Below are 15,357 nucleotides of genomic sequence, written 5' to 3' on the forward strand. Positions count from 1 at the left end.
TATGCATCAAATCTAAATATGAGGAGAGAATGCAGAGCAAGTAGGAGGGACTTACACTTTTGACTTTCTATCTTTGGTCTGTACTTTTAAAAATAAATATGGAGTGGTGGGTTTTTTGGTAATTTTTAATTTATATATTTAGGTGAAACACTGCAAAGAAATTTTGTGCTTGGCTTGGGGTAGGGGAAGGTCTGAGAAATTCTATGGACTACTCAGAAAACTTCATGTCAAGGCTTGTTAAAATGGGACATTTTTATCTTGTCAAAATGCTCACTGAAACATTTGTCCTAGCTATTAAAAGTTCCCTCATCATAAAAAGGATTATTGACAATAAGGATAGTAGAATGTACTACAATTAAATTTGGCCATGATATAAATGCTTAATGAAAAACATCAGTTTATAAAAAATATAAAATCTACTCTTGCATATGCCAAAATGTGGACCAGGAGTCTCTCTGGGCAGTGGAGTTATAGGTGATTATTTTCTTCCTTATGCCTTTTTGATTTTTCCAGACTCTAAAATGCCCATGTATAATATTTCTAGTTTTAAATACTGTAATATTTCAGTTTAGTTTGTATCTTGCCCATGCTTAACCAATCAGATCTAAAATACTAGCCATGTGAAGCAATTTAAGGTTGTTATGTCTCAAAACTTGTGGTCTCCATTAGAAAATGATGTTTTCTAAGAATATGCAATGGCACGTGTAGACAAAAACACTAGTAAGCAAAAAACTAAAGTTCAAAATTATATATTGCATACAATTCTGATTTTTTAAAAAAGTATAAACATGCTTATGAAAACACTAGAAGAAAACATAAAATGTTAACAGCAATCTCTGTTATTATAAGGCATGTAGGTGATTAATTTTCCTTCTTCATGTCCTTCTGTTTCCAGTTATAATAAACATGTACAGCCTTATCATTTGAAAAAGTTTAAAATTCAGTCTGGGAAGGAGAACAGTGTCTCTCTCCAGATTTGGAATATTGGCCTTTGGAATATTCCCTTTTCCTTGCTCTCCCGCAACTCCTGGCCATCCTGGTATTCCTTCTCCACTTGGTCCCTGCGGTTCCTTCCACCTTCCATTCCCCCAGCTGCCCCTCTGTCCAGAGCTCATTTCCTCTTACCCAGAACATGATAACAGTCTCTTACCCTAGTTGATTTTCCTGCTGTACATTCTCTCTCTGACCTACTTCTAGAAGCGCAAATGCTGGAATAATCCACTTGAATGACGTTGCTCCCTTGCTGAAAAACCCATGGCTCACCTCCCTAATGCTATTACTTGGAGTCCTCAGCATGACCTTGTAACTGGCAGGCATGGGCAGTGGGGGACAACATTCCCAGGTCCTCGCCAAAGGCTAGGCTCCAGTGGGCAGGCCCTTTTGCTTTCTTTAACTCATGTTTTATGAGAAGGCAGAGAAACCTGATTGTGCTAGCTTCACCAGAAGGGTTGTGGAGTCCCACTACATACAGATTCGGGCTCCACTGCTGACCTTGAACTTATTTAATCCCGAGGTATCTCTTCAGCTATGACACCGATATCTGCTTCCTTTCTGGGATGGCTGTGAGCAGTCAGGGCCAAGCACTCCGTGGTGGTCAGTAGCTGGTTCCCTTCTGATCGCTCATCCTTAAGGGACTGTCCTCTACTTCTCTGACACTTAGAGATCTCAAGAACTACTATCAACTGCCCCTTTGTTGTAGGAGTTCAACCCAATTCATTCTCCCCATTCGTTCTCCAGTCCCATGGTGACCTCTGCATGATAGACATTCCCCCTTTGAGGTGTCCCCACTGCCACCAGCCCTACAAATACGTTCCTCTCAAATTTGGCTCTGTTGAAATGTTCAGACCAGTGCCCCCAAATCTCTTTATACTCAGGGGTCATTTCTCTGAACCTTGATGTGGCCCACTCGGCTATGATGGCTGCCCCCTGCCCCCCTTAACCTCCTTGTCCTCATCTCCAACAGTGACACCACAATGCCTAGCCTCCCAAACAGAAACCCAGGAGGCTTCACAGACCTCTCTCCCTCCTTGTCCCTGCATGTCACCAAGTCTAGCTCCTTCTTCGTAAGCATGGTCCAAATCCATCCTACACCATTGCTTTATGTGAGGCCTTCATCACATTCTGCCTGAAGTGTGGCCATAGGCTCACTTCTGCTTTTTCCACATCTCCAGCCTCATCCCCCATCCCCCCCCCCCGCCTTCCCACTGCTGCTGCTGTCTGTGGAGTACTCACTGTATTCCAGCCTTGAGCCAAGCTTTATGCACTGTCTTTCATAATTCCCCTGATGACCCTGTGACAGTAGATGTTAAGATCCCCATTTGATTGATTAGCAAAGATTCAGAGAAGCTCACGTAACCTGCTTAAGTAGTGGGGCCAGGATCTGGTCAGCCAGAGCCAGCACCCTTAGCCACCAGATGGTTTTGCTTGTGTAAGTTTGCCCTCCCTTCAGTGGCCTGGGCCTGTCTGTTGACTTCTGGATGGACAGACAGGGACCCTGGGTCTGTGGCTGTCAAATGTTTAATAAATGGGATGTGTCCCTTGCAGAGAACCAATGCTACGTTTACTCAGCCTTACGGTATTGGTTGAGATCAGGCTCTACCATTTTCTGACTCTCGTCTTTACTCCAAAAGTTTACCCATAGAGGAGGAATTTTTTTTTTAAGTTTTAAATTATAGCATCCATTACAAAGACGCTTTCCACTGTGGAGCCCCACAGGATTAATACTGTGCTGCAAAGATCAATTGTGTCCATGTCTGTAAGCTGCCAAAACAGCCAGTTAAATGGTAACCCCAGAAAACCTATTGTCTGATGCTTTCTTACTGATTAAATAAACGAGCTGGTGTTGACCCAGCGTGTTGTAATAAATCAAAGGTTATAAATTAACTGCGTATACTTTATCCCACATGTAGAAGTCTGAGCAACCATCGTGATCAAAGGAAGATGAAGTTTTAAAAAGCTATTTCTGTTGGCTTTTCCCATGCACAAACTTCCCTTTCTCTCTCTTTTTCAGCTTCATTTTGGATAAAAAATGTGTGATCAGACCTTTCTCGTTAACGTATTTGGCTCCTGTGACAAATGTTTCAAACAACGGGCTCTGAGACCAGTTTTCAAGAAATCTCAACAGCTCAACTACTGTTCAATGTGTGCAGAAATTGTAAGTGCCACTTTAAAAAAATTAAAGTGGTTATCTTGTTTTAAAATGATGTCTAATGTCAGGGACCTGTGACAGATGAGTTACCATAGAATCACTTTACACACACAGACATCTTCAGCACACTTGGACTGAGTGAGGCAGTATGCGTGGGGGTTTACGGTGTGGACTCTCTGACCTCCTGGGTTCAAATCCTGGTTATGTTCCTTGGTGGTGGTGCCAACAGATCTCAATTGACTTAGGAGGTCAGTTTTCCCATATGTAAAATAGGAATAATAGCATCTATTTCATAGGGTTTTGTGAGAATTCAATGAGTTCATTTGATAAAGCATTTAAAACAATACCCAGCACAGGCCCTGCTCAATGAATGTTTTAACGATTACTACTTTTTTTAGGGCTAATGCTTTTTTCTTCTGCTTTCTGTCTGCTTGGAAAGCAACCCAGCTGAAAGGGACTCTGGCAAACAAACAGCCTGGAAGTGCCTCTTCCAAGGCTGTGGTCCAGCTTTCCCTAGGAACAGCTCTGCTGAAGACGGGACCCTACAGGGCCTCAGTAGTAAGCAAAATTAAGTTCAAGGAAATGTGCTCCTTAGGCCTAAGATTTCAGTGAGGGCTAGGGACTGAGTATAAATCCTTACATTTTTCAAAGAACACAGATCAGTCCTCACTAGAGGTGGCTATGCACAGGTCTTTTCAGATCTTTGTAGCAAAATGCCCATAGCATGGCAGAAGCCCTGAGAGGATTTGCAAAGCCGTGCTCAGTAATACGGCTCAGCAGAGCCCCCACTTGGTCAAAAGTGGTAAAGTACTCTTCTCCAAAATCCCAATTGGAAACCCCTGATTATCAACACATTTAAAACCATCTATCAAAGAGAGGAAAGGTGGTTTTTACATTTTACCCAACTGAAGAGGAAAAGGCAGTAGTCAGCCTCTTGGTCCCACTGTAACCCCTGACAGTAATTACATTTAAAAAATTATTCTCATAAAGCAAATGGCAAGTAAACAGCCCAGAGAGACACAAAGGCTTTGGGACAGCGCAATAATCCTGATGTCACAAGATTCAGGCTTAGTGTAATGGGCTTCTACCTGCAGCGCATTGTGTTCTAAACGTGGCTCTGCACATCATCGAACTGACGACATTCAGTTCTTAAAATAAGCCTGCTTTCCGGTGGCCCTACCATCCTGCAGCAGTGCTATTTATTAATCTTAGCTCTTCTACTTTTTAAACAACTTCTTGTGTGGATACTGGGAGCCCAGGGTCCCTGTGGTCACATCCGGTAGCATCATAGATTCTCCCCAGGGCAGAGGCTCTGCCTGGAGAGCTTTTCCAGGAAACTGTCACAGGCCATCTCCACAAGCACTTGGGGGTTCCCAAATATTCAGACACCCTCCTGCGGCTGAGGAGACATCCAAATGACTGACAGCTAATTTTCACCTGGGTGTTTGCGATTGTGTAAGCAGCCCCCCCCCCCCCGCCCCCGCGGACCCTTTTCATGAACAGGGGCAACGCCGGGACTCCACCCCTGCCGAAATGTAGCAGACCTCAACTTTTCTGATCTCCGGCTTCCTTACTTAGAAAAAGGAGTTAAAACCAAAGTACAGAAAGGCACTTTGCAAACTTTCCCATCTGTTAAGAAGTCACATGGCCTTATCTCTAGATGGTAGAGCCTCTAGAATGGAGGATGTTTGGGATCTCTTTACAGAGAGAACCTCCAGAAAAGGGCACACCCCAGCGTGAAGCTCCACTCGCCCCAGATCACACACAGGCAGACCTCAAGCAGGCACACATCCCATGATGGGCCACAAGGCATCACTGAGGAAGTGATGAGAGGATGCTGTTTGGCTAGGCCTTCTGAGGTGACCCTGGTGAGAAGTGTCTCCCATGACCTAGTGTCTCATTTAAATTACTTCATGTGAATCGCTCGAGTGTATCAGGGAGGTTTAATGAGCAAATAGTTTGTGTCAGGCTCAGCTCTGAATGCTCTGCTTGGTCAGCCCTGGTGAGGCCTTTCTGAGGAGGTGTTATCCATTTACAGATAAAGAGCCTGAGACACAGAGAAGTTAAGTAAATTACCAGAGGCCACACAACACAGCCAAGATTTATCCTCAGGCAGTATGACGTAGATGGAACCTGTGCTCTTACACTTTTGCTCTACGAACTCTGAAGCAGATGTCATATTTTCGCTTTCATAAATAGTTGCCTGAATCTAAAGCATTTATATTTATATATTGATATTTTATATATTTGTTTTTAATTATATATTTTATATATTCTGTTTTATACATTCACTTAATAAACTAACATTAACTGAATACCTACCATATACCAGTTATTATGCTAAATACTGAGGATAAATGATGAATAAACTATATTGATGGAAAGGGAAAAGGGAGCTAGCTGGTAGTTAATACGCATCTGCTGTGATGGAGAAGTCTGCTAAGAGGTTCACTCACATTATCTTACTTAATTCTCATAACAGCCCTGTGAAGTAGATTTTCCAGATAAGGAAACTGAGGAGCTCAGAATCTAACCTCCTAGACCACCATGTCTAGATGAATACAGATTACTTCCAACTTTTCTTTGATAAAGAGCTGCCCAGGACAGCAAGTAGAAGCCAGATTCCTCAGGGAGTGGGGGGGTGAGAGCGGCCCCCAAAATCCTGCTTGGGAATGTTTGCTCTGAAATTTGTCACCTTGATCCGCCTTCCCATTTTGCACACACACACATACACGCCAGGTCATGGATGGGGGGAAAGGGAGAAGCCACGTGTTGGGTCCTCCACACTGAAATCCAGAGGATGTAGCCAAATGAAGCCACACTGCCTAGGTCCAAATCCCGCCTTTGCCTCTTTCTGGGAGTGTGACTCAAGCAAATCATTTAACCTGGGCCTCGGTGTCCTCGTTTGTAAAATGGGGATAACGGTATCCATTCAGGTGACTGTTGCGATTTAGTAATATGAAGTGCTTGGAACAGTGCCTGGCACTGCAGGGGACCCGGAGAAAAGAGATGCTTGAGCCTGCCATGAAGTTACTAAATTTGCGTCCTTGAGAGAACCCTAGCAACCTTTCATTCTAAGGTGGAGGAAGCTGCCTCAGAAGTGACACATCTGGGATCACTGAGTGTGGGCTCAGTACACCCCGGGGTACTAATTCCAACCCTGCCAGCACCTCCTTTGCTAACCCCAGGCCAGGGACTGTGTGAAGAGAGGGAAAGCAAACCCGGGAGTGCGCTTCCTAATGCTGCGAAGCCTTGACAGCTTCTCAGAAACCAGATTTCGTTTTATTTTTGTATATTTAAGTATATTTAAGTTCGTTGTGGGGGGAGCACCAGAGCTACCCAGGACCAGGCCGGTGTCAGCGTATCAGTGGTGCCGGCTGGGCCTCGTTGCCCACTCCTCGCTCATCTACTCTGCAGGTAGCCGCCACTGGGCAGCCTATCAAGTCCCATTGAGGGGAGATCGGTGCCGGGGAAGGGGCGGGTAGTAAGGCCGTGTCAGTGGGGCTTCACCGACCCGCAGAAGCCGGGCAGTCCTGGGTTGGAATCCCAGTTTGGTGTTTCACTACGTGCGCGTCCTCCGGCAAGTCACGTTACCATCTGAGCCTCGGTTTTCCCACCGGTAAAATGGGCACGACACTCCCTGCTTCTCCGGGGTGGGGTGCGCAGCAGCGCCACCGAGGGCATCGCCCTGGGCACAGCGCCAGGCTCGCGCGGCAGGTGCCAGGGCGGGGGGGGCGCGGCGGGCCGAGAGGGGGGAGTGGGCCTCCGCAGCCCGGCTCGCAGCTGCCCGCGTCAGCGCCGGAGGGCGGGGCCGCGCTCGGGGAGAAGGCGGCTGGAGCTGCGCCGCGGGCCGCTCCCGCCCGCTCGCCGGCCAGGCCTCCGTCGCCCGCTCACCCGCATCCCCGCTCTCCGCTTCCCTCCCTGCCGCGTCCCGGCGCGAAGATGGCAACCGACGGGCTGCACGAGAACCAGACGCTGGCGTCGCTGAAGACCGAGGCCGAGTGCCTCAAGGGCAAACTGGAGGAAGAGCGGGCCAAGCTGCACGACGTGGAGCGTGAGTGCGGGCCGGGGCGGGGGCTGCGCGCGGGGAGGCGGGCCGAGGAAAGCAGACCGGCCCCCGAGGGAGCGCGGTTGGGGGGTGGGGGGCTGGGCCTGGGGCGGGAGCCAGGCCAGCGCCCGCGCCGAGGATGGGCCCCCGGTTCCCGGGCGCCAGGTGAGGCGTGGATTGCGGCCCCGAGCCCCGGGTTGCGCGGCTGTGGCGCCCGAGCTTGGCGGCCCTCGGAGGCGCCGGACACCTTGCAGAGCCCCCGCCCGCTAGCGAAGGCCGTTCCGCCTCTGGGCGGGGGCGGCGGTGGTCACCGCCCCTGGCCTCTGTTCTCCCCCCCCCCCCCCCAAGCTCCCCCACTCCACCTCCCAAGGATCTTGGGACAGTTCCCTCCATCACCTGCTTGGAAGATGCGAACTGATCGCATTTCTGCCCGAGCCGGGTGCAGGCGGGTGTCGGCGGTAGCCCGCGCAGCGAGCCTTTGTGGGCGCGGCCTAGGGTAAACTCCTGTTTGGTTTTTACATCATTTAGCTTTCTCCATCATTGTTGTCTTTTCTCAGTTTTGCTTTTACAAGGAAGCAGACTCTGAGTTAAAACCTCATTTTTTCCAGTCTGCCCCCTGTCCTTGGGGGTGGAGAACCGGATGGGGGGAAAAAAGCAGAGGAGCTTACCAAATCCAATCATTTCGTTCATTTAAGGCTGTTTAAGAAGCCTTTGAATGGATGCAGTGCGATTGGCATAAAAGAGCAATAGCAATCTTAAATAAACTTATTTATTGACCACTACCATAATTCAGAAACGGCTCAGTGATTTTTATGAGGGAGCAATTAAATAGCCAGTTTAAATGACTCTTGGTGGGATCTGCTTCCCTTTACCGTCAGATGGTTTGTCCTCAGCAGAGTTTGGGCTCAGGGCCAGGCTTGGGGAAATGGCTTTATCTGCTTATTTTTCAGCTCCGAGGGTGGCCTCTCCCCTTTGCTGAGCACAGCCTCCCCCATGGTACCCTCAGTCACCCCTATACATTGTGCTCCTACCATTCCTATCTGGTGCCACCCCTTTTAAAATCTATTTGGAGACAAAACATGGGGTTCATGCTAGGTCGTTTAGCACCTGATGCCTTTCTTTGAAAATCACTTGATAGAAGCAGATGACCTGAATCTAGAGTGCACGGTGCTTTCGTAGGGGCCTCCTTTAAATCGGAGACACACTAAACCCCTATATCATTTAGGGATATGTCCAGCTACAATTAACTATAAACCTCAAATAAAGTAGCTAAGCAAATTGGGAGTGATTTTCCTTATATAACAGGAAGAATGTCGGTGATCACCAGCTTTGGCTCAGCTGCCCAGTGTGCCATTAGGGACCCAGGCTCCACTGGCATTAGCCCCATGATTATAATATGACCACCACAGCTCCAAACATAACCTCTGTATCCAGGGCAAGAAGAAGGGGGAATGTGGGCACCAGCTTCTGGTTCTCCTTCCTATCAGGAAAGCAGAAGTTTTCCCCAAAGCCTCCTTTCTCCCAACAGATTTTGTACTTTATTGGCCAGAAGTAGGTCACATAGCTACTGCAAGGGAGGCTGGGAGAGGGAGAAGTGAGCTGGACACATTATCATCCCCAAATAAAGTTAGGTTTCTGTTATCAGCAAGCGGTAGGGAACAGAAATTGGGAGGCACCGGACAAAAAATTCTGTCTCATTTCACTTTGCAAATTCCTACATTGTGCAGATGCTATGGATGATGCTGTAAGTGTGGTGTGGGTGCCTCTGAGGTAGGTCATCTGACTTCTGCATGTTACAGATGAGGAAACTGAGGAACCTCGGGGTGAAAGGACTTGCCAGAGGACTGCAGCCAGTGAGTGATGGGACCAGGATTCCAGCCCAGGCAGTCAGAACTCCAGCCCAGCCTCACTTCAACTCTGTGCCCAACCCCTTTGGGCTCTGTGCAGAGGAGGTTCTCCAGAAACTCTCTTCATCAGCAGTGCAGACTGCCTGCTGGGAACCTCTCAGCCTTTTCTGTGACTTGGGAAATGGCCCTAAGGCAGAGAGATAGTCAAGGTAGAGCTTTTCACCAGGGAACCCCCGTCCTGCCAAGGATGCAGTATCCTCAGAAACCAGGGACCCACAGTGGAAAGACCTATCCTCACCTGCATAGAAGTCAGCATTTTGGAGTTGAAGAGACCAGAAGTCATATGGCCATGTTCCCCTTTATTTCCCCTGCAGCTTTATTCCCCCCAACACTTCTCCTTTACACCTGTATAATACCTTTGCTCCTTTGAGGCTCCTGTCGTTCAAGTGACATCCTGTTTTCCCCTCCTCCATGCTGCTGGCTCCTGACCTCCCCAGCCAGGCTGCCTCATTTCTTACGGCCTTTGGCACCTAATGTGAGCCTTCCTTTTGACCTAAGCCCTGCCCCATCCCTGGTGTCTTCAGGGTTCACAAGTGTGACCCTTGTAACACGCTGGCCTCTCGCTCCATCACAGCCTCCTGGATCTCGTTAGCTCTCAGAGCTGCTCCTCCTCTTCTGACCACACCCTCTCCTCCAGAGATCTCCATGATCCATGATCACTGGGCTCTTCTCTCTACCAGTCTCTCAGCCTCTTACTGAGCCTGTCGTTTTTGCATTTTGGTGTTGTTATATAGATGGTCCTGTAACCCCCTGCCCTAGCTAGGGAACATATTCAGGCCACAAGCTAAGATGACCAAGGCATCCCGGTTTGCCTGGGACTCTCAGTTTTAAAATGGAAAGTGCTGCATTCTGGAAAACCCGTTAGTCCTGGGCAAACTGGGTTGATCAGCCTTCTATTAGCTCTGACTTGCCCAAATTCTTGCCTAAAAACACAACAAAATAGCCTGAGCTTGGAGGAAAAGCAAACTTTACCCAACTCCAGACCCTCACGTCTTCAGCTCCCATCCCTTTGACCCTCAGACCAACGTCCATACCGTTGGGCCCTCATCCCCAAGTCAGACCCTTGGCCAACATTAAATAGAGGAAGTGGCTTATATGGGTGGCCCAAGGGGAAGGCAGCCTACATCAAACTCCATGGCCCCAGGCCCCATACCCCTGCCTTTCCCCTTACTCCTCCAGAGCTTCCTCCTCCCTAGATGTTTCCCCTTATTGCCTTCTGCTTACCTTCTACCATAGGTAAGTGTTCCCTTGCTTGATTGTAAGACATTTTAGAATCATGAGGTTATAGTTTGTATTAGTTTCCTATTGCTGTTGTACATATTTCCATAAACATAGGAGCTTAAAGCAACATAAATTTATTCTTTTACAGTTCTGGACGTCAGAAGTCTACAGTGGGTCAGCAGGGCTTCATTCCTTCTGGAAGCTTTAGGGGAAAGTCCCTTCCTTGCCTTTTCCAGCTTCTAGAAGCTGCCTGCAATCCTCGGCTTGTGGCCCCACATCGTCTGACCTTTCTGTCATCACCTCACCTTCTTTGACTCTGATCTCCCTGCGTCCCTCTTATAAGGACCCTTGTGATGAGAGTGGACCCACCTGTATACAGCAGGGTAATCATCCCAGCTCAAGCTCCTTAACGTAATCACATCTGCAAAGCCCCTTTTGCCGTGTAAGGGAACATATTCACAGGTTCCAAGGATTAGGACGTGGACATCTTCGGAGGTCCTGTCACAGGCTCTCAAAACTAGAAGGGTCACCTGCTTCAGCCTCAGTCCTCAGGCACAAAAAGTTTCCTTCTCCTCCCTATAACCCTTATGGATGAGGAGACTGTTGAGATCCAGGGAAGGGTAAGGGGAATGTCCTAAGGTTCTGCAGCTACTCTAAGGGAGAATGGGGGAGTAGACGCCAGGGTTCAGGCTCCTCGTATTAGCTCTCCTTCTCACCCTGCTAGGCCATCGCTCAGGCAGTTGAGATTTCCATTAAGAAGGAAAAAAAAAATCCATGTGTGTGTATGAAAAGATCTCAACATTAAATTTAAAAAGTCCCAAGCAGTATATTTAACATGATCTCATTAGCGTGAACAAGCTTAAACAAATATGCATTTAATTTGTGGCAGGATACGTGAGAAACTTGTTATCTCTAGAGAGGGCCCAGGGGAGTGAGGGGAGGCGGAGGTACTTTTCGATTTATACCCATCTGTGCATTTCCTGCTTTTATAATAAAAAATGAGTACTGGAATGGGAGTCAAGATCAAGAACAAAGAAGAGAATTCAACTTTAAAGAGTCCTTAACTTGAAATTAAACTGAAGAATGATCCAGAAAACAGGCTGAAAGCAGGTCAGGAGGCACACTGTGTTTATTTCAGCCAGCACGTATGGCAGCCTCGTGGGGCTATGAGGGGCTTCTTCCAGATTCCCAGCCTCTTTGGGGGCAGATTCTAATCTAGTGTAGGAACAAAGACACTCAAAGAAGATTTATGTAATTTCAAGTACAAATCCAGCTGAAATTTGGTCAAGTTCGCAGGACTTATCATCAGATGCTATTCACTTTTCTATCTGTTCTAAATGTAACTTTGTGAAAGGTTTTATTCTCAAAGGCTATATTATGACTGGAGCCTTGGACTATTCTGATTTTATGGTGTAGGGAGAAATCGAGGAAAACCGAATTTCTGGATGAGTCTGAAGCCAATATGTTGACTGACTTTTTCTGCGTTCTAAGGAAATAGGCCGCATGGCCTGAGGCTAGACGTGAGTTTCCCTACAAACTAATCCTCTCCCTGCTGCTCTCCCACATGCTGCCTGCAGCCATGAGAGGGAATGGAGAGCAAACCTGCCTTTCATCTCCTCTCCCCTTGCTTTGGCTCTGCATTCATAATTGCATACAATCTAGCTTACACAAGTGAATCTAGGGCACCATCATAATAAGCTAAGGCCCACTATAACAAATTTAGAAATCTAGACGAAAACAAGCCATTCATAACCCCACCACCCAGGGGTAGCCAATTTTAATATTTTGATATATTTCATAGTTTATGATTTTATGATTGTGCATATTATTTGTGAGCATACTTGGGATTGTACTAGATTTAGAGTTTGAGCCTAATTTCAATTTAACACAATGAATTAAATAGTTCCCCGTGTCATTTTGCCATTCTTTTTAATGTCAATATTTTGAAATTATTGTATGGAGCCATATAGTACTCCGTCTGAAAGACTGTACCATTGCTTAGCCTATCCAGCTTTTACTTAGGGAATTCTGGGGAGGTTTTTTCTGTGTGTAGCTAATATATGTTTTGGAGCAATTCCGAAATCTCAAGCACAAATGAGGTAATGTGATTGCAGATGTTTTCCTTCCATCCAAGTGTTTGAGGGTTTTGTTTATATCCACTCCATTCAATCCAGGGGTAGAATTAGACAGGATCCATTTTTTTTATTTTTTTATTTGTAGTTTTTAAAATTGAGGTGTAGTTGACACACCATGTTACATTAGTTTCAGGTGTAACAGTGATTCGATAACTAGGTTATGCTCTGCTCACCACAGGTGTAGCTGCCATCTGTCATCAGACAACACTAGACAGTATCATTGACTGTATTTCCTATGCTGTTATCCTGTTTTATCCCTGTGACTTACTCTTTTTTTTCTTTTTTTAATTTAAATCAATTAGCCAACATACAGTACATCATTAGTTTCCAATGTAGTATTCAATAATTCATCAGTTGCATATAACACCCAGTGCTCTTCACATCACGTGTGCCCTCCTTAATGCCCATCACCCAGTTACCCCATCCCCCCACCCTCCCCGTGACTTACTCATTCCATAACTGGAAGCCTGTACCTCCCTATCCTCTTCGCCCATTTTGCCCATCCCCCCACCTCCTCCCCTCTGGCAACCATCAGTCTGTTCTCAGTATTTATGGGTCTGCTTCTGCTTTTTGTTCGTTTTGTTTTTTAGATTCCACATATAAGTGAAATCATATGGTATTTGTCTTTCTCTGTCTGACTTCACTTAGCATAATACCCTCTGGGTTTATCCATGTTGTTGCAAATAGTAAGATCTCATTCTTTTTTATAAGAAGTATGCCATTGTGTGTGTTGTGTGTATATATATATATATATATATATATATATATATATATATATCACATCTTTGTCCATTCATCTATCAATGGACACTTGGGTTCCAAAATGAATTTTTTAGAATTAGCTTTGGATAATTTTTCATCCTCCGTTCCTTAGATCTTCTACCAAATGGTGGCCATCAAAGACTGTATATTGGTGCAAAATTTGGAAGGTGATTCAACCTCCCCTTTCCTTACTCCAGTTCCAATGGATCCTTCAAAGCCAGGTGCCTGTGACGTCTCCTGATGGCTCACCTGCCAGCAGTCAGCCGGGTTACCTCTGTCCCCGCGCTGCAGCTGCGGTCTGCCCCCTGCAGACCATGAGCTCAGGAAGAGCAGGGACCGTCCTATTCTTTTCTGTACCCGAGCATCCGGCACAGTACTTGGCACATACTGGGGGTTCTAGAGATACCATTCAAGCTGTAACTCTTCAGTTTAACAGATGTGAGATTGGCCAGATAGAAACGGGATGGAGTGGGTTGGGAGTAAACCTATATATGGGAAAGGAAAATGCAGTGAGAAAAAAATAATTAGTAGCTGGGATGTGGTCAGATTCACATTATATAAGGAGGGCCCCATATCGGTTGGGTGAGTCATCTTTTTAATTCATTAATTTTTTTTATTTTCATGAGAGGGACATAAAATAGCTGTGGTTGTCCGAATGCTGAATTGGGGAAAGCTGCAATAATATTGACGTGAAGTTTGAAAACAAAACACTAAACAAAATATGCTCACAACTCTGAGCTGGTACAGGCTTGTGTAAATGGCCTGTAAGAATTTAGAAAATTTGCCGTCTTTAAACTATATTCAGTATGTTTTTAAGAATGTATCTGTAAAAAACTAGTGTGCCATTTGTGGTAATAAAGAATGCAATGTTTTAGCAGAAGTGATAGCATAATAATTGCACATTCATGTAGTACTTTTTCCTTTTTAAGATTTTATTTTTAAGTAATCTCTACACGCAACATGGGGCTTTACCTTACATCCTGGAGACCAAGAGTTGCACGCTGCGCCGACTGAGCCAGCCACGCGCCCCTCACGTAGTACCTTATATTTCAGCAAGGATTTTTTATAGTTGGGTTTTCACGGAGACTTTTAACTTGTTCACAGTCTTGTTTTTTTATCACAAAGGAATGGGGCAACTAAACGAAACCAAGACTTCTTGGAGAAGTGGCTGATTCTAGGGCCAGAGCAGGGAAAGAACATGAGCCTGGAATAAGAAATGCTTAGAGAACGATAGGGACATGTCAGAAGGTCCAGGCGCTTGCTTGATGGGGCTCCCACTGAGCAAATCAGCGACTAGTTGAGCATAAAAATAAATAATAATACTAAAGGATTATAACCCCTTGAATAAGGTAAGAATCCATGAGTTCCACCTAATATAAATGAACAAATAAATACAGTGAAGAGGAGGGGAAGCTCCTTTTATTAGAAAGCCACCTAAAAATGCAGAAGGAATGATGGAATTAGGAGAATCACTTGCCAACCATCATCATCACCCATTCAGGCAAGACTCATGAACAGATGTTAAAAAGAGGGTATTGGAGTTTGATGAGTGACGGGGTATTTGTGGAGTCTCAGAGTACATCCCCACAGGACACTTTTTCATTACAAAAGGCAAAATGGTAACTCTCCAGTGAAGAAACCCGGCAGACACCACCTCAACTGAACGGTCAGCGTGCACAGTGCCAGTGACGAGCCCAACGGACGACAGGCGCCTCCTGACGGGGCGCACTGGCGGGGACTCAGCGTCCGTCTGTGGCGTTCCTGCCGAACACGCATCACCTGCATCTGATCTTGAGGAAGCGGCAGACAGGCCCACACTGGGAAACTCAGTAGCTGGAAACCAAAGAAACATGACAATTGAGGGCAGCACGTGGTCTTGGATTTTCTTTTGCTGTAAAGATATTATTGGGATGATGGAGAGTATCTCAATAAGGTCTGTAGATTGGACATAGCATTGTTCCAGTGTTAATTTTCTGACTTTGATAATATACTGTGGCTATGTAAGAGAGTTCCCTGTTTTTAGGAGATACACAATGCAGTGTTTAGAGAGACGGAGGGGAGGGAGGGAGGGAGGATTTCTGAGAAGAGGCGCTGTTGTCACAGGCTTGAGCCGCAGTCCAGTCCGGCCCTCCCTGC

At 46.3% G+C, this 15,357-nt stretch overlaps 1 protein-coding gene across 1 annotated transcript in view; it reads left to right on the plus strand.

Moving 5' to 3' along the window:
• Nucleotides 1-6,952: 6,952 nt before the first annotated feature.
• Nucleotides 6,953-15,357, plus strand: part of GNB5 (G protein subunit beta 5) — a 39,220-nt gene continuing 30,815 nt past the window's right edge. The window contains exon 1 of the mRNA XM_036116656.2: nt 6,953-7,202. Within this exon, the coding sequence (XP_035972549.1) occupies nt 7,091-7,202 (112 nt within the window). The 5' untranslated portion in view covers nt 6,953-7,090. The remainder of the gene's footprint in view (nt 7,203-15,357) is intronic.

The sequence above is a fragment of the Halichoerus grypus genome, chromosome 8 (assembly GCF_964656455.1).
Source record: "Halichoerus grypus chromosome 8, mHalGry1.hap1.1, whole genome shotgun sequence".
Classification (NCBI taxonomy): domain Eukaryota; kingdom Metazoa; phylum Chordata; class Mammalia; order Carnivora; family Phocidae; genus Halichoerus; species Halichoerus grypus.